The sequence below is a fragment of the Sycon ciliatum genome, chromosome 9 (genome assembly GCF_964019385.1).
Source record: "Sycon ciliatum chromosome 9, ocSycCili1.1, whole genome shotgun sequence".
In the NCBI taxonomy this organism is placed as follows: domain Eukaryota; kingdom Metazoa; phylum Porifera; class Calcarea; order Leucosolenida; family Sycettidae; genus Sycon; species Sycon ciliatum.
Window position 1 is genome coordinate 21,024,907 of NC_088651.1, and position 19,681 is coordinate 21,044,587.

At 44.8% G+C, this 19,681-nt stretch overlaps 2 protein-coding genes across 3 annotated transcripts; both read left to right on the forward strand.

The window, feature by feature from the left end:
• The first annotated feature begins 2,440 nt into the window (after positions 1-2,440).
• LOC135824990 (uncharacterized) lies at positions 2,441-5,003 on the forward strand. 2 transcript variants are annotated; one of them, XM_065337728.1, is made up of 3 exons: positions 2,441-2,529; positions 2,668-2,847; positions 3,733-5,003. In XM_065337728.1, exons 2-3 carry the CDS (start codon positions 2,680-2,682, stop codon positions 4,783-4,785), a joined length of 1,221 nt encoding a protein of 406 aa, XP_065193800.1. In that variant the 5' UTR covers positions 2,441-2,529; positions 2,668-2,679; the 3' UTR covers positions 4,786-5,003. The 2 variants fall into 2 exon arrangements, with proteins under 2 accessions (XP_065193800.1, XP_065193801.1); XM_065337729.1 differs by having other exon boundaries at positions 2,462-2,847.
• An 11,965-nt stretch (positions 5,004-16,968) lies between these two features.
• Positions 16,969-19,306, forward strand: LOC135825231 (uncharacterized). Its single transcript, XM_065337969.1, has 2 exons — positions 16,969-17,355; positions 18,231-19,306. The coding sequence occupies exons 1-2, from the start codon at positions 17,026-17,028 to the stop codon at positions 19,281-19,283; spliced, it is 1,383 nt and encodes a 460-aa protein (XP_065194041.1). The 5' UTR covers positions 16,969-17,025; the 3' UTR covers positions 19,284-19,306.
• Positions 19,307-19,681: the final 375 nt, after the last annotated feature.

A 19,681-nucleotide genomic window follows, 5' to 3' on the forward strand; every position in this document is an offset into this window, starting at 1 on the left:
TATATGTATGTTTCCTGTTTCTCTCTATTAACTAAGGTGGGAGAAACGTTGGGTGCCAGTTTTCCCAACAATGATAGACCATTGGAGCTATCTCACGATCCACCGAACAGCCAGCCATGGCGATAAGAGAATAACTTGTACATGATGGGAAAATGCCGTGATTAGTTGGGAGAGGTTTTGTCACCACATTGGCTCTTGTATAGTAAGTAACAGCTCCATCAAGTGGGACATTGCCGAAAAGGCTCACTGGAGAGAGCACAAGTAGGCCTCTGTTGTAGTAATTAGAGTAATTAGAGTTTAGCTTGAGCTACATGTATCGCATCAGCGAGCTCGGGGAATAACAGTTCATGATGATAAGATACAACGTCTACTGGGATAGGAATCTAGTCATACGTGTAGGGCACTCACGTTTGTGCGCGTGACCTTCCTTGCTTAGTACGGGATCACACTGTCTAGTGTCAACAGTACTACATGTAAAGTAGAAGTTAGTGCTGTCAAGCATGCGAAGAGCCAGTTGACTCTCTGCAAATCAGCTGAAGAGATTAGTTTTCTCCACGGTTGAAAACGCTGTACCTGCTCCATGTCCGATATCGTCTGTTCAGTTTTTTGCAGCTAAAACCGGCCTGGGTGTAGGATCCAGCGGATAATGCAAGATATTAAAGGTAAAAAGTATTTACGTGACAAACTACTATAGAATCATAATCATCACCGTCCACTGCCTATCGACACTACTGATTTGCAAACACAACGAGAACATCGTTGTGAAAACTGTGTGACTTCTGAACAATACAATACTGTACTAGCACCACCCATCAACTAAGCATTCTTGTATAACCTTCTGTCTCTTCTCCGCTTATGCCGCTTCGAGGTTATGTTGTATTCTGGTTCGTCTCATGGATGCAGAATCGCCATCCGATTAATCCTTACTTGACACTTTCGTATATCCCAGTAGCCAAGCCCCTCTGCATCGCCACTGCATCATCGAACATACCTCAACCCACATATTGGCCGTTACTGTGCGGTGTACCGCCCATTGAATGCTGCATGCCTTCCCTTCATCCTTTTTGGTCCAGATGTACTGCGATAGGCGGGTGTCCTTCTCGTGTTGTCTGTGGCGGAATGAGGATTGGTGGTTATAATTGTTTTGCACGGTTCGCGTTAGACTCGGCTGGAAGCCGGGCTTTCCGCATCCGTAGGAACGCCACCACCCTTCAAGGATCAAGACGCAGATACAGCTCCTAAAGCGGTGGGAGGTGAGTAGATCAGCTCACCAGCAAGTGGTCAAAGACCGAAAATCCCATTCACTGCATCCATGTTTTCCTCGTGCCAGGCCACGAGTTCCCAATTAGCTGTGGGTCGCAGCACGGCTGGACAAATCCTTCCGATTCCAAGCAGGCCTTGAACCTTGTACCCTCTGTTTCTCAATCATGGTCTTAGACCATCCCTCTATGCCTGCCTGCCTGGTGGTTATAATAGCGTTGGTTGAATGTTGTCGCTGTAAATCCAGTATACTCCTTCTTCTCCATACCTTTGCGTTATACACGATGGTCTCCGTTAGACACGCTCCGTCCAGTGGACATGAGTCTTTCGCATGACAGTAACAAATCCTGGTCTCGTTGTCTCATCCGTTAGCTTCTTTCTTGGGTCGCAGAATCGTGTCATTGTGTTGTTTGGTGATAGTGGCCATATTCTGCAAGCAACTGTAGCTAACATTTACAGAGTTCTGGTTGAAGTTTTTGTTAAGGCTTGAGCCTTTGGGGAAGTATTTGGCCACTAGCTGGAGGAAGCGATGACTGACGTCGGTGGCGACGTTCTTGCTAATTGGTGGGTTGAACTATATGATGTTCCTGGGGCCATTCCTTTTCTTCTTCTTTTTGTTAGTGCGTGAAACTCGGAGTAAAAACACTTTCTCTGTTCTCCTATCATTTCAACCAGCTCTACCACTCGGTATTGAGCACTCTCGTGGACAGCCTAGAATCTCTCTGTTTTATTACTTTTGTTATTATCAATAACTGTCTGTACATTCGCGAAAGACGTCATGTAGAAGCACGACCACTACGTGTCTAGGTATGCGCTGTAATACAATCACGTGTCCAGTAGCTGTTCTGTGCTATGCACGCAAGACAAGTAATATTAATTAATTATTTTATCAGCGCATAATCGTAACTGCCGAAACAGCAAACTGGAAAAAGCCAACTGTTAGGGACAAGTGGGATTCTGCTGGATCACTTAGACTGTAGAATGAGCTATTTTGTTTGACCCCCGAGCTCTGGGGATAAAGGGTCATGATCATAATTATTATGATACAACTCCTACTGAGATAGGTAGCTAATCATGCGCGTATGGCACTCATGTGTGTGCCCTTCCTTGCTTACTACGGGAACTCACTATAACTACTACTACGTGTAAGGTATAAGTCAGTGCTTTCAAGCATGCAAAAAGTCAGTTGAGTCTCGTCAAACCTGAAAAACTGAAGAAACTAGTTTTCTCCACCGCTGAAAGCGTTGTGCCTTCAGGATACCCGATATAGTAAGTTATGTTTTCATACTCCTAGGGGTTTTTCCTCTTCCTGTTGTTGAAAACGATTACAAATGTGCCGAAGAAGAATTGTCGCAAGAGACAGCGATCACTAATAAATCGACCTCTGTGTATGGAACTGAACTGTAGATCTGCAAAGCAATGAAGCAAGTGTCAGTCAAGCCTGTACTGAACAGTGTTCTTTTGGACGTGTGGGAGGCAGCAGTATTACCTTTGTTGTCTCTTGCTGACATCTTTCAACTATGTGGTGTTACGAGACACGTCCGCGACCTGCTGCATAATGAAACCATATTCAGGCGTCTATGTCAGGTGAGTGTTATGTGATGTTTATTTGCCAAAACTTGGTTCATTACATGTATAGTGCTCTAAATAGTTCGAAAAGACGCTCCTCTTCGAGACAGTCGTTCTCCTATTGCACTAGCTGTTTCATACCATGTATTGTTAGAGTGAGAATTTCGGCTGACAGGTTTCTTTATTTTTTTTGGAATGTTTAGCGTTTAAGGATTCCCCAAAGGCCTTCGCCTATCGAGTGGGTTTCCTAACGTTCTATAATGCCAAATCTGTAAAAGAAGTGAGCATTAGGTGAACAAAGAAAGAGAAAAAGACATAGTCTAGGGCAGAGCTCGGCGCTTGAGCATATGATTGTAAGCGTGCAGAACTGGGATAATAAATTTAAATAATGAAAAATGTGCCAGAGATAGGCTGCTTAAGAATTTGATGTGCCGCTACGTATTCAACGGAATTCCACTGCAGTGAAACCAATGCTCATAGAACTGTTTGTGCTGTTCTTGTTTAAATTCGCTAAAACTGGCCAAGGTCATCTTAGGGGGCAGACAAATCCAGAGGTTGCTGTGTTTATTGATAAAGAGATTTCAACACCGCTGCCCATGGTTTGCCAATGTCACCTCACTTTGAAACTCATCGCTCACGGGAACTTCAGACTACATTGTATTATGGATGATTGTTTGCATCCTAGTAGTGAACCGTATGAAGATGTATGAGGATGTGAGCTGTCCGGTGCTACATGTATTTTCCTCGGCCAGTATGGCTGGACTGTAAACTTTCCATCTTATGTTTACAGTACACACTGTACCAATACAAGTAAAGTTTACAAAATAAATCTGTAAACTGCCTTTTACCCTATGTGCCTGTTCATCATAAATGTGTGTTGTCGTTGTTTTCCCATGCATGTAGAATCGCTACCAGATCAGTCCAAATTTGAAACTGTCGTACATCACAGTTGCCAAGCACCTATGCATCGCCACCAGAGTATCCAGCATACATAAACGCGTATCTGATTCTGGCCATGACTGTGTTGTGCATAGTGGTGATCCTCATGATCAATACCAGGTGCTTAATCGAAGAAACTCAATGTTCGCGCTATTGTGCAGCCTGGCTTGGATGCCGACTACAGGACAAGCCCAAACCATTATGCGGTACAGTCTTCCGCTATCGAAGCCTTTGATCAGTACGCTTTGTCTGCCATCCAAAGCCACATCTTTCTACCTACCTAACCTTTCATTTTCAATGATTGAGAAACATTGTAGAGTATGGCAACAACAGGCGTGGTACAGGTTAGAAGACGCGGCGAATTTGTTGTTGGAGATGTGCGGCTCCTACGAAGAGTACCAAACATGTATCCTGAAAAAAATGGAACAGGAAATTCGGGAGACTGCTTTCTTCTTGAAATATTCGAATCGCTCTTGCAGGCAAGTTGAGCTTGCAAAATGCTTTGAAATCGTTTCAAGAAGAGATCCACAATTGCTCTTATCCCTTAGATGTGAAAGTCTGATACGAGCCCCTCCTCAGCACATTAATACTCGGTGGAGCTACAACTTATACGACTTTGTAATAATCGAGAAAGCTGACAGCGGCCTCAGCGATGACGTTATCGCCACTCATAATTGGATCAACTTCACGGCGGAGCTAGCATGGCGTCACTCAGTACTCAAGCTCTTTATCAAAGGAAGCCTACGTTTATCACAGTTGGAGGACTACTTCGTGGCTGTCATGGCGTACGACAAGCTCTGCCAAAGCCTGCCCCAGTCTCGTCGCCCAAGTCTGATTGTTCTCTATCGTGACCTGGGAAGCTACCTACTTTCCACGCTATCAAGGTCGCAGCGTGAAAAGGAACTGAGCAAAGAGGATTTGCTGAACGCCATGGAACGGTGTGGCAAGAGGATTGTTGACAGTGCAACCCGCGAAGTGCGTTGCCGCGCGCGTAGATCTTGCTGTATCCTGATGTAGTTGTGGTTGTTGTAAGTTTGCCATCGTGGGCAATTTGGCCTATGACGCAATATCACCACATGTACTTGTCAAGTCTGCACAGGGCTCTTCAGCCTTTTTGCCGATTGGATTTTGCTTCATCTCTCTGTTTTCCTCAGTTTTTTCAAAGAACATAATTATTACTGTACTCCAAGTGGTTTGTTTGGTTTACCTAACGTGGGACACACGTTGGGTTCTAGTTTCCAAAACAATGATAATCTGTGAGGGGTAATTCCCGATCGACTGTAAAACCAGGCATGGGGACAAGAGAATAGTGGACACATAATAGGGTATTCGCCAACGGCCTTCAATGCTAGTTCAGCACATGCATGAATGACACTGACTTACGCTGCTATCTAATGTTCACGAGGTGTTGTGGCGCTGGAAACGCAACGTCTGTGTTGTGTTCGCGCCTGGAGAGCACTATGTAAGTCGTGGTCTTCAGGCACGGTGTTCCTCAGTCTACTCAAGCACAATTCCACGAATCACTGTGTGCTGAGCAGGCAGTAGTGCTATCTTGCAGGTTTGCCGAGTGGATGGTTCGTTGGACTTGTCGTGTGTTCTGGGTGGCTGTCGTGAGTCAGGCAAGTGACAATTGAAGTTTGGAGGAAAAGCGCGAGCTCCCATGTAGATAGTAAAACCCACTTCCCCATAATTGTTACAAAAATAAGCGCCCGAGTGGTAACTGATAGTATCGGGCAAAATTGTCACCTGGACGTATATTTTGGACTCGCTTGGAGAGCCAAGGATACGTTTATAGAAAAGAAAAAGGAACAAGGACCTACAAGTTACTTGTACGCTCTAATGTCCACTAACACCACGTCCAAAGTCATCGCATGAGATGATCGTTTAGTAACTGGTGGTGTAGGTGGACATTATAGCGTTACTTGTAGTTCCTTGGTCCTTTTTCCTTTCTGTCACATATATCACTGAAGTACGAAATAGTTTTTTCACAAGATAACCACAAACCATCATGGTGCAAGCGCCTTTGGCGCATATTTGTTTAGAAAGGGTTTGTTCCAACACTGGAGAACGCGTTCGCACATTGTCCAAATTAATAATGATAATACAGTCTGTAAATGCAAATTGAGAACTTACACTAGCTGTGCCTAGGAACCAGCGGATACTGCCGGCATTTTAATTATTCCGTTATCAGTATTATGAAACTATCCGAGCACCAGAGCATTTTGGAGCATTAATTTAAAAGGCAAAAACGAACATTTGTGAGATTTGAGCTGCATTTGGAGTTTCGTATTGGACAATATCGGGAAATCCCAGCTTTTTGACCAAATTCCGCTACACTCATGAGGTACTGTAAAACCGGAACGTCTAACGACCAAAATGTATAACGTTTTTGTAATTTTGGCATGATTGCGTGCAGAAAGTTTAACGATGGCTACCTGGCCACCAATCTCTATGCGCATCTTCACGCGATGCCAATATCAGACAGTCGAAGATGAGTTTCTCGTTGTACCTTAGGCTCTGACGATAGCATCTCTGGGCCAGCAGAGATACTTAAGAAGAACTTTGATAAATTTGAACCAGGCTGAAACAGCAGCTACAAGCAGAAAGAGATGAGCAAATTACAACATTGCCTGTCTGAGTTTCCCGACGAAACATGAACAATAACTTGTTGTAGTAGTAGTAAATGTGGACAGCTGAACACCCAAGACAGCAGTCAAGTGCTATCAACAAAAAGAGTGCCAGTATTCTTCAGTTGTCAATGTGGACAACTACTGTGATCACGTAATACCACAAGGGGAAGAAGACTGCAAAAGTAAAGAAAGTAGAGCAGCAACATGAATATTCCGCCTAATGGTCTTCCACTCTTCAGGGATCTCGATAGGAGATCAGCTTCATGTCCGCTGTTTCAGATGAAGATATCAGTCCCAGAAACAACACAGTGACAGCTTGTTTGCAGGACAGCCGCCATGATAAGCCTCATCCCAATGATTTCCTAACATATTATTTTCATACCTCTCACTCCACGAATATTGTCAGGAAAGGAGACAGTGCCAACAGTCTGCTTCACACCCCTACCAACTGGAAAATGTTCTCCCTCCAGGCGCTCCTAACTACATAAGACGCTCCTTTCCATACAACATCATCAACACCTGGAACGCGCTGCCATCCTCCCTCTTCACCAAACCACCATCTCCTAAGGGCCTACAGTCCTTCAAAGCGAACGTCCACTACCATCTTCGCTGAAGCCAGTGGCTTTGGGCCACAGACTCCCTCTAACAGTTCAGAACTATTTCCATCTTGAAGCTCCCCCCCCCAAGCATTGAATCATGTTCTTATTTGCCTTTGAATCTATTTTTCTCTCTTCTTGTTCTCTCTCCACCCCCCCCCCTCTCTCTCTTTCTTTCTCTCTCTCTCTCTCTCCTCAACCATCCAACCTAACCTTTTCTTGTCTTTATCGCTAAATCACCCCCTTCTTTTAGGCTATGGTGCGCAAGCTCACGTTAACGCCGAGACCATAGGTCGGTGTTGTGGGCTTGCCTCACCAGCACAGGCTTGCTTTGCAGCCCCTACTCTCCCTGCTGTTTTGTTATTGTATACTCTGTTGTCTTATCCCCTTCTGACGAGTAGGTTGTGTACTTAGAAAAAAAAAGAAAAAAAAGGATTTGATATACATGTACCCAGTGTTCAGCCATGGCCCTGCGTCAAAGCTTCAATGGGGAGCAGCCACTGGAGAATCGATGAAATCTGATAGTGCCAAAAGGTCGTGGAGCTGGTGGACAATATTCCTGCAGATTCAGGAGAAGATGGATTATGTGCAACAATTCTTCCTTTTTGACCCAAACCAAGAGCAATATCCCTATAAGGTGGTTTTTGGAGCATTACGGTCAGTATTATACGAACGTTTTCGGAGCATTATCTGCTGGACCCTAACTGGGCCTTCTCGCACGCCGTCATGTACATGTACGTTTCACATAATGTAGTACAAGCAAACATCCAGTAGCACCTCTGTAAGATAAAGGATATAAATTTTACGCCCACATAATTATAATCTACAAGTATTCATTTCAGAAAAAGCAAACTGGTGAGAGCCCACTATTTGTTACGAGCGGGCCTCTGCTGGACCACTCACTAGTAGTGATAGTTAGATGTGGGTTACCATGTTCACGGCGAAGTGTCTCCGCACTTCTACTGTCAAGAGTCCAAAAACAACAAATAACTCCAAAGCAAGAAAAAGGCACAAAAACTAAACCAAGAGCATGTGGAATAACATGTTATTTAGAAAGACAGGACAAGTGAATAATTAGTCAGTCCATTGTTCATGATGGTCCCCGACGGTTACGTCAGCAAGCGAGCCTCCGCCACTGCCAAAGCAGCGTGGGCTCCGCAGGAGGGTGCACATTTCAGTAGTGGACTTTAGGCTGAGCTGTTTTTTCAGTGAGGTCAGGGGATAAGGGTTCTTGACGATGTGATACAACTCCTTCTGAGAAATGTAGCTAGTCATAAGCGTGGCGCCCCCACGTTTGTGCCCTTCCTTGCTTACTATGGGAACTCACTGTCACTAGTATTACGTGTAAGGTAGAAGTCAGTGCTTTCAAGCATGCAAAGTGTTAGTTGACGCTCTGCAAATCAGCTGGAGAGACTAGTTTTCTCTACCGCTGAAAGCCTTTTACCTGCAGCACACCCGATATCGTAAGTTATATTTGAATGCTCCTAGGGCGTGTTCTTCTCACTGCTGTGGAAGACGATTACAGATATGCGCCAGACGAACTGTCGCAAGAGGCATCAGTCATTGATATATCGGCCCCTGTGTATGGAACTAAACTGAAGATCTGCAAAGCAATGGAGCAAGAGTCAGTCGAGCCAGTACTAAACAATGTTCTCTTTGACGTGTGGGAAGCAGCAGTATTACCTTTGTTGTCACTTGCTGACATCAGCTATGCGGTGTAACGAGGCACGTCCGGGATCAGTTACGTGATGAAAACACGTTCAGGCGTTTATGTCAAGTGAATAATATGTGATGCTTCTTTGCCGAAACTTGGTTTATAACATGTGCTTGTATTTGTTTATTTCGTGACAAACTACTATAGAATCATAATCATCACCGTCCACTGCCTATCGACACTACTGATTTGCAAACACAACGAGAACATCGTTGTGAAAATGTGTGACTTCTGAACAATACAATACCATGCTAGCACCACCCATCAACTAAGCATTCTTGTATAAACTTCTCCCTCTTCTCCGCTTATACCGGTTCGATGTTATGTTGTGTTCGGTTTCGTCTCATGGATGCAGAATCGCCCTCAGATTAGTCCTTACTTGACACTTTCGTATATCCCAGTTGCCAAGTACCTCTGCATCGCCACCAGAACATTGAGCATACATCAACCCACATATGGGCTTGCCAATCACTGCATTGTCGACAGCGATGATCCTCATCATCAAGACAAGGTAGGAAAACAAAGAACAGATTTGTTTGTACAATAGTGCAGCCTCGCGTTGATACCGCCTACAAAATTGGCCTACACCATTATGCGATACAGGCTTGCAATTTCTGAGCCTTTGATCAAAATGCTTTTCCATTTTCCGTCCAAAGACACTTGCTCCTTCCTACCGAAACGGTCACCTTCATTGCTCGAGGATAACTGTGAAGCAGAGGAAATGGGGATGTACAGATTAGCAGACGTGACCAGTTTGTTGTTCGAGATTTGCGGCTCCCATGAAAAATACCAAACATGTATCCTGAAAAATGGAGCAGGATATTTCCTACGCTTACCGTTCTTGCGAGCTAGTCAATCTTTCAATCCGCCTTGAAAGGGTTGCGGGAAGGGTTTCAAGACAACTCTCATCACTGCTATTCGAGGATGTCATAGCAACACTTCCTAAAAACGTTACTACTCAATGGACCTATATCCCAGACGAATTTCTATTAATCAAGAGTGATAAGGATTACCTTCTCGGCATTGACGTCATAGCCACTCAGAATTGCATCGACTTCACGGCAAAGCTGGTGGAGTGTCACCCAGTACTCAAGCTCCTGATCAAGGGAATACCACTTTGATCGCATTTGGAGGATTACTTCGTGGCTGTCATGGAGTACGACGAAGTCTGGAACTCTCTGCCCCAGTCTAGTCGCCCCAGTCGGGATGTTCTCTATCGTGATCTGGGAAGGTACCTACTTTCCATATTACCAACATCGCAGTGTGAAAAGAAACTGACAAAAGAGGAATTGCTGACCGCCATGATACAGTCTGGCAAGAAGACTCCTGACAGTACAACCCGCAAAGTGTGTGACAGTGGGATCCGCGAAGTATGTGGCAGTGGGCGTGAGTCTTATTGTGTGCTGTTGTAGTTGTGGTTGTTAACGTTTTGTCGTTGTGGGCACTCTGGCCTGTGAAGCAAGCCACAATTAGTTCATTCTGGCCATTATTGGCTTTTCGCCTTTTTGCCAATTGGAGTTATCTTGATCTTTCCATTTTCTCAGTTTTCAAAGTACAAAGTACTGTACCCTATGTTTGTTGCCTGCCTCGCTCTATGATCTAACGCGAGAGACAGCAACATTTAATGTTTCCAAAAAAGGGATGCACTGCAAGTCTATCTCACAATCGACTGAACATCAAGTGCTGGTGACAAAATAATAATGACAGTGTACATTGTGGGATATTCTCGTGACCTCATAACATTGGACATCATGGTCCGCTTCATTATAAGTTCATGTACAGTACAAAATATTTGTAGCGACTTCAGGGATGATTTTTTAAGAGAGGCTTTTCCCGCACTGGAGTTTGCACAGAACATTGCCAAAATAAAACAGGTAACAATAACTGTTGTTAATCAATGCACTATATCATATCATGCGAAAAATATCTGCTCTTACTCAAACATCTTTTTGGTAAATAATATTCCGTACTTAATATTATATTCCTCATGTCTAGGCTCATGGTGGAATCGATATAGTTTCCCCCGCAATAACAGAATGGAGAGGGTGTGTATGTCATGCATTTCTCGTTCTTAATACACTAACTCTTTAACGGGCAGATGCGTTAGCGCCATGGGTGATCTCACCAATGAGGAACATGCGAGCTGTTATAATGATTGGAAAGGAGAACGCGCTCTTGAACATTATTCTTTAGAATTGTCACATGTTGCACATTGATACTATTAGTGTTTTGTAGTTACGAATTGTGTACACAACTGTCACATGCTGCAGGTGCAGTATTGTCAAGACATGCTAGGTCGCTTGCAATATTGGTGCAGTGCGTATTACTGCTATGCATATCACGAGTTTTAATGGTTTTTTCAAATTTGGACTTCACGGAGAATTTCAAAGTTTTCACGAGTGTGATGTTTATTTGTTAGTCTGTTAGAATTACATCACGAGTGCATATCTGTTACGTCTACGTCGAGACACATTTCATGATACAGTAATTCCTACGCGTGTTCGTACCACGACATGTTCATGACCGGAATATCTTGTGAATTGTGCTCCTTAAAGGGGAAGTGCATCGATGTTTCAAGTAGGGCTCAGATGAAAGACAATTGGATATCGGTTCCGATGGTATATCTCTCGCTTGCGTACGGCAAGGGAAACTTGCCATATCGCCGATTTCCTGATCCCGTTTTCATGGCGACTACAGGTGATGACGCACATTCTGCTTAGCTCCGTGAGAGAGAAGGTCAATCACTGCAGAATTGTGTCATTTTCAGTTGTCTTCTTGTATTCACGAAGTGAAAGAAGTACTGTGTTCAATGCTGTTAATGCCGTGAACTGTTTATTAGTAGTCCGCTCCGTTGTGTACTGGGACGTGACACCGACAGGGGAAAGCTGGAGTGCGGAGACGTTAGCTGGCAAGTGAAAATCGTGACGAACCAAGTGCTGAAATCTTGGTTGGGACAAATCAAACGTTCAGCATCCTGATCCCGTTTCCATGGCGACTACAGGTGATGACGCAAATTCTGCTTAGCTCCTTGAGAGAAAAGGTCGATCACTGCAGAATTGTGTCATTTTCAGTTGTCTTCTTGTATTCACGAAGTGAAAGAAGTACTGTGTTCAATGCTGTTAGTGCCGTGAACTGTTTATTAGTAGTCCTCTCCGTTGTGTACTGGGACGTGACACCGACAGGGGAAAGCTGGAGTGCGGAGACGTTAGCTGGCAAGCGAAAATCGTGACGAACCAAGTGCTGAAATCTTGGTTGGGACAAATCAAACGTTCAGCATTTACCACAACCAAGGACCATGCCGTTTGCTCTTTCCACTTCCTGAAGATGGATGCGCTGCCTGCTGGAGACTCTCCTATCTCTCGTAACATCTTCTGAAGCCAGGTGAGACGACGAGTAGCGGAGATTAGCGAACGAAATAATGTCGTATGTTTTGAAATTTTGCTGCTCAGGAGAGCTAGAGATAGCATGATATGAACTTAGTCCATGTGAACTCAATCAGGCCATGAACTAACCCTTGAACAAATGCTTTCCTTGCAGACGTGCATGTGTCTATCCAATCTACACGTAGAGATCATACCATGCCCTCAGTGAATGGCCTATTTATATATTATTTGTCCAAACACTTCATCTGCATGTTGTCTCTATGGAGAAGGGTATTGTTCATTTCATATGAAGAAGTTCGGGCAATAGATGCTTTCCTCTGGTACAATGCTGTTGACCTGATGAGGGTCAAACACTGCACCGTTCTTTCTTGTGACATGACGTAAGTTATTGTAAGCGCTCGCAGACTCCATACATTCCAGCAAAACCTAGCATGGTTTTCCGTCAACGTTGTGGGTGAACAAATTCCTGTCCAACATATTTATACAGACATGCCAGCACACACCATGCGCCATACACAAACTTGCCCTGCCCTGTCGAGTCACAGCCACGTGGGCCCGGAGGGGCAGTGGAGAGAGAATGGGAGAACGCCGCCCCATGGCGCCCTGGACACAAAAACATGAGCTTGTCCGGCTACGTAGGGAGCAACATACATACATATACATACACCACACACACACACACACACACACACACACACACACACACACACACACACACATACACGAAAAATGAGAGTTCGGGTCATCTGCCACGAGACTGACGTAAGGCCGGGGAGAGCTTCAGCAGCGGTGTCTATTCCTGCCCTGGACCGAACGGAAGCAGCGGTCGCGGGACATACAGTATTCACCACAACACGGCTCCACTGTCGTTGGGGGCTGAGCCACACACTTGTGACGGGCAAGAACGCCACAGCTAAGAAAGCAACGGCCACAGCGATCACACTGGCATTCTCCACGCTGCTCCTGCACACACACTCTCTCTCTCTCTCACACACACACTCACACTCACACACACACACACACACACACACACACACACACACACACACACACACACACACACACACACACACACGTGCGCACATACTGCAAGAAAGAAAGAGAGCATGAGTGCCAGATTCTTGCATAGGAAGCGTTTATCAGCACACACTTATACATGCACATGCAGGCACTCAACCGCCAACTATGCACCATGCCGCATGTTCGTCAAACATAATATTGCAATACCAAAGAACAACATAAACAAGATCACTTACTTCGTTCTCCTCCAAGTGTGTCCTCCCCAGCCATTTCCCTAGGCGGAATGTAGCCTACGAAATGGTTTCTCTAGACTAGGAGAAGATGCTGGTATTCGCCATCTCTCCTGAGAAATTTTCAGCAAAAATTTCAAAACATACGACATTATTTCGTTCGTTAATCTCCGCTACTCGACGTCTCACCTGACTTCAGAAGATGTTACGAGAGATAGGAGAGTCTCCAGCAGGCAGCGCATCCATCTTCAGGAAGTGGAAAGAGCAAACGGCATGGTCCTTGGTTGAGGTAAATGCTTAACGTTTGATTTGTCCCAACCAAGATTTCAGCACTTGGTTCGTCACTATTTTCGCTTGCCAGCTAACGTCTCCGCACTCCAGCTTTCCCCTGTCGGTGTCACGTCTCAGTACACAACGGAGAGGACTACTAATAAACAGTTCACGGCATTAACAGCATTGAACACAGTACTTCTTTCACTTCGTGACTACAAGAAGACAACTGAAAATGACACAATTCTGCAGTGATCGACCTTTTCTCTCAAGGAGCTAAGCAGAATTTGCGTCATCACCTGTAGTCGCCATGGAAACGGGATCAGGAAATCGGCGATATGGCAAGTTTCCCTCGCCGTACGCAAGCGAGAGATATACCATCGGAACCGATATCCAATTGTCTTTCATCTGAGCCCTACTTGAAAAATCGATGCACTTCCCCTTTAATTATATAGATAGAATTGTTGACACACTAATTGGTTGGAATGTTCATGTACTTACTTGATTCAGTGCCTTATCGCCATCCGCAACAACTCCGCTACGATCAGCTTTGTGAAACTTACTCTCGCTGACCGGTTGTACTGTCACCCTGTCGCCTGGTGCAAGCACCCCCTGACAGACACCGATTCACCTCCGTAATCTATTAATACTATTCTACATCCTTTCACTTCAGCGGATTATGTGAGTTTCTTTTCGATCTGAATTCAAATATTCTGGCTTTTCTTTTCGTTGCACCTGCACACCGCACTACACGCGGACTTTGGCGGTCGCCATAATTATTTTTTTATCTCTATGGCAACATTGATTCCTTAATTTTTTTGTACGCCGCATTTTCTCTCTACGCCACGTCTACGTTTTGTGCATGCATGCGGCGCATGCCAAATACACGCCGGCTGTCTGTTGTGTTCAGGACAGCGATTTGACGATCGTTGTTCCCAGTGTCCTTTTGTGTTCTTGTTGAAACGAGTGGTGATGTCGCTGTAACGGAGTTTCTCGGTGTTTTGTGGTCTGCTCATCGATGGTCAGTTGCGGGACCACGTATGTCCGCAACAATGATTCTTTATTCCACTCCAAACTGAAAATAAAGAAATAACGGGAGGCATTTACTTTTTTTATTTTTTTTACTAAGGCCACACCTTCCAATCATGACATGCAAAGCAGTGGTGCAGCATCGCAGTTTCTCACCGGACTTATCATAGCCAAATGTAAGCAGCACGGAATGGGGAAAGGGTAAGGTAGAGAGAGAGAGAGAGGGAGGGATAAAGTGGCATGTACCATCTGTTATAATACTCACAAAAGGGACACACACCCCGCCCCCTAGGTAGGTCGTCAAAGCCTTCTTAGTTAAGTCCAGTGGTTGTCTCTATTAAAACAAACAATAGGAGGACTGAGAAAGTGTTTTTACTCCGGGTTTCACGCACGACTAAGCGATCATCAGAAAACAGTAATAAGAAATCTGGATCAGTATTGGTTTATATACTCAAAAAGCAAAGTGAAAGGGGACAACCACTGGAGCCGGTTGTCTCTTACTTAAATAGGTGATGGCTGTGGATGGTTTAAAGTTCCGAAGGTAGTACCTATTCTCATGGCGACACTTTGACACAAGCTCACTCCTTTTGTTGGGAGAGAGGTGCTTGGGTGCTTGCGCGATTGGCAAGTTTTGCCAAGTTTTCTGCCAGGCACAGGTTGCACCTTTTGCTTTTGTTGCTGTTGGCCGCTGCTGTGCGGTGTACCGCCCATTGAATGCTGTATGCCTTCCCTTCATCCTTTTTGGTCCAGGCGTACTGCGATAGGCGGGTGTCCTTCTCGTGTTGTCTGTGGCGCAATGAGGATTGGTGGTTATAATAGCGTTGTTTGAATGTTGTCGCTGTTAATCCAGTATACTCCTTCTTCTCCATACCTCGCGTTATACACGATGATCTCCGTTAGACACGCTCCGTCTAGTTGACATGAGTCTTTCACACGACAGTTACAAGTCCTCGTGTCGTTGCCACCTCCGTTAGCTTCTTTCTTGGGTCGTAGAATCGTGTTTTTTGGTGATAGTGGCCATATTCTGCATGCAACTGTAGCTAACCTTTACAGAGTTCTGGTTTAAGTTTTTGTTGAGGCTTGAGCCTTTGGGGAAGTGGTTGGCCGCTAGGTGGAGGAAGCGATTACTAACGTCGGTGGCGACGTTCTTGCTAAATGGTGGGTTGAACTATATGATGTTCCCGGGGCGATTCCTTTTCTTATTCTTTTTGTTAGTGCGTGAAACTCGGAGTAAAAACACTTTCTCTGTTCTCCTTTTATTTCAACCAGCTCTACCACTCCGTATTGAGCACTCTCTTGGACAGCCTGGAATCTCTCTGTTTTATTACTTTTGTTATTATCAATAACTGTCTGTGCATTCCCGCAAGACGTCATGTAGAAGCACGACCACTACGTGTCTAAGTATGCACTGTACTACAATCACGTGTCCAGTAGCTGTTCTGTGCTTTGCACGCAAGACAAGTGATATTAATTAATTATTTTATCAGCGCTTAACACAAGCATCTGCATGCCGCACTCACACAACGAGCAACCAGTTTGGGGAATAGGAGGGGTTGTCAATTGCTTTGCCAGGCTCCGAGGGAGTGACAGCTTAGAGCTGTGTGAATGTGTGTGTATGGCAGCTGAGCAGGGCTCTGCTGCGGAGGCTGAGTGAGCCGTATTGAGAGGCTGAGTGAGCCGTCTGAGTGTGAGAGGCTGAATGAGCCGTATGAGGAGCCTGGTAAGCAAGGTTGACTCCCCTCCATGTATTTACAGAGTTTCGCCGGTAGACAGCATCGGTGTAGTTATAGCAGGCCGGTATGATAATGGATACCGACAGGAGGGAACTAGAACAGGAAACATGATGATGACAATAGTGGAGTGGGTGGGTGGGTTGAGAAAGAAATCCACTGCCAATGCAGACAAAGCAAGAACTGAAGTCAGGAACAGTGGACTTCGGAGAACAATGAGCGCGTGAGAGTTTGTTGGGAACAGACCATGCGCCTTCTGTGTTAACATATTTTTGCGCGTTCGCAAAAAATAATATAATCGTCACTGCGGAAACAGCAAACTGGAAAAAGCCAACTGTTAGGGACAAGTGGGATTCTGCTGGATCACTTAGACTGTATAATGAGCTATTTTGTTTGACCCCCGAGCTCTGGGGATAAAGGGTCATGATCATAATTATTATGATACAACTCCTACTGAGATAGGTAGCTAATCATACGCGTAGGGCACTCACGTGTGTGCCCTTCCTTGCTTACTACGGGAACTCACTATAACTACTACTATGTGTAAGGTATAAGTCAGTGCTTTCAAGCATGCAAAGAGTCAGTAGAGTCTCGTCAAGCCTGAAAAACTGAAGAGAGTAGTTTTCTCCACCGCGTAAAGCGTTGTACCTTCAGCATGCCCGATATAGTAAGTTATGTTTTCATACTCCTAGGGGTTATTCCTATTCCTGTTGTTGAAAACGATTACAAATGTTCCCAAGAAGAATTGTCGCAAGAGACATCGGTCACTAATATATCGACCTCTGAGTATGGAACTGAACTGAAGATCTGCAAAGCAATGGAGCAAGAGTCAGTCGAGCCTGTACTGAACAGTGTTCTTTTGGACGTGTGGGAAGCAGCAGTATTACCTTTGTTGTCTCTAGCTGACATCTTTCAACTTTGTGGTGTTACGAGACACGTCCGTGACCTGCTGCATAATGAAACCATATTCAGGCGTCTATGTCAGGTGAGTGTTATGTGATGTTTATTTGCCAAAACTCGGTTCATTATGTATAGTGCTCTAAGTAGATCGAAAAGACGCTCCTCTTCGTGTCAGTCGTTCTCCTATTGCACTAGCTGTTTCATACCATGTATTGTTAGAGTGGGAATTTCGGCTGACAGGTCTCGTTGTAATTTTTATAGTTATTAATGTTTAAGGATTCCCCAAAGGCCTTTCCCTATCGAGTAGGTTTCTTAACGTTCCATAATGCCGATTTTGTAAAAGAAGTGAGCAATAGGTGAACAAAGAAAGAGAAAAAGACATAGTCTGGGGCAGAGCTCTGCGCATATGATTGTAAGCGTGCAGAATTGGGATAATACATTTAAATAATGAAAATGTACCAGAGATAGGCTGCTAAAGAATTTGATGTGCCGCTACATATTCAACGGAATTCCACTGCAGTGAAACCAATGCTCATAGAACTGTTTGTGCAGTTCTTGCTTAAATTCGCTTAAACAGGCCAAGGTCATCTTAGGGGCAGACAATTCCAGAGGTTGCTGTGTTTATGGATAAAGATATTTCAACACCGCTAGTCATGGTTTGTGAATATCAGCTTACTTTGAAACTCATCGCTCACGGGAACTTCTGATTACATTGTATTATGGAAGATTGTTCGCATCCTAGTAGTGAAGCGTATGAAGATGTAAAAGAATGTGAGCTGACCGGTGCTACATGTATTTTCCTCGGCCGGTCTGGCTGAACTGTAAACTTCTCATCTTATGTTTACAGTACACACTGTACCAATACAAGTAAAGTTTACAAAATAAATCTGTAAACTGCCTTTTACCCTATGTGCCTGTTCATCATCAAAGTGTGTTGTCGTTGTTTTCCCATGCATGTAGAATCGCTACCAGATCAGTCCAAATTTGAAACTGTCGTACATCACAGTTGCTAAGCACCTATACATCGCCACGAGAGTATCCAGCATACATAAACGCGTATCTGATTCTGGCAATGCCTGTGTTGTGCATAGTGATGATCCTCATGATCCACACCAGGTGTTCAACCAAAGAAATTCAATGTTCGTGCAATTGTGCAGCCTGGCATTGATGCCGACTACAGGACCGGCCCAAACCATTATGCGGTACAGCCTTCCGCTATCGAAGCCTTTGATCAGTTTGCTTGTTCTGCCATCCAAAGACACATCTTTGTACCTACCCAAACTTTCATTTTCAATGATTGAGAAACATTGTAGAGTATGGCAACAACAGGTGTGGTACAGCTTAGAAGACTCGGCGAATTTGTTGTTGGAAATGTGCGGCTCCTACGAAGAGTACCAAACATGTATCCTGAAAAGAATGGAACAGGATATTCCGGAGACTGCATCATTCTTGAAATATTCGAATCGCTCTTGCAGGCAAGTTGAGCTTGCAAAATGCTTGGAAATCGTTTCAAGAAGCGATCCACAATTGCTCTTATCCCTAAGATGTGATAGTCTGATACGAGAACCTCCTCCGCACATTAATACTCGGTGGAGCTACAACTCATCCGACTTTGTAATAGTCGAGAACGCTGACAGTGGCCTCAGCGATGACGTTATCGCCACTCATAATTGGATCAACGTCACGGGGGAGCTAGCATTGCGTCACTCAGTACTCAAGCTCTTTATCAAAGGAAGCCTACGTTTATCACAGTTGGAGGATTACTTCGTGGCTGTCATGGCATACGACAAGCTCTGGCAAAGCCTGCCCCAGTCTAGTCGCCCAAGTCGGATTGTTCTCTATCGTGACCTGGGAAGCTACCTACTTTCCACGCTACCAAGGTCGCAGCGTGAAAAGGAACTGAGCAAAGAGGAACTGCTGAACGCCATGGAACGGTGTGGCAAGATGATTGTTGACAATGCAACCCACGAAGTGCGTTGCCGCGCGCGTATATCTTGCTGTATCCTGATGTAGTAGTGGTTGTTGTAAGTTTGCCATCGTGGGGAATTTGGTCTATGACGCAATACCACCACATGTACTTGTTAAGTCTGCACTGGGCTCTTCAGCCTTTTTGCCGATTGGATTTTGCTTCATCACTCTGTTTTCCTCAGTTTTTCAAAGAAAATATTACTGTACTCCAAGTGGATTGTTTGGTTTACATAACGTGTGACACACGTTGGGTTCCAGTTTCCAAAACAATGATGAACTGTAAGGGGTATTTCACGATTGACTGTAAAACCAGGCATGGCGACAAGACCATAGTGGACACATAATAGGGTGTTCGCCAACGGCCCTCAACGCTAGTTCAGCACATGCATGAATGACACTGACTCACGCTGCTTTCTGATGTTCACGAGGTGTTTGTGGCGCTG

Bases quoted from the DNA above. Each gene is read 5' to 3' on its own strand.
- LOC135824990 (XM_065337728.1), top strand. From the start codon at position 2,680: ATGAAGCAAGTGTCAGTCAAGCCTGTACTGAACAGTGTTCTTTTGGAC. The intron at 2,848-3,732 runs GTGAGTGTTATG...CCATGCATGTAG, and splicing joins TATTCAGGCGTCTATGTCAG to AATCGCTACCAGATCAGTCC.
- LOC135825231 (XM_065337969.1), top strand. From the start codon at position 17,026: ATGCCCGATATAGTAAGTTATGTTTTCATACTCCTAGGGGTTATTCCT. The intron at 17,356-18,230 runs GTGAGTGTTATG...CCATGCATGTAG, and splicing joins TATTCAGGCGTCTATGTCAG to AATCGCTACCAGATCAGTCC.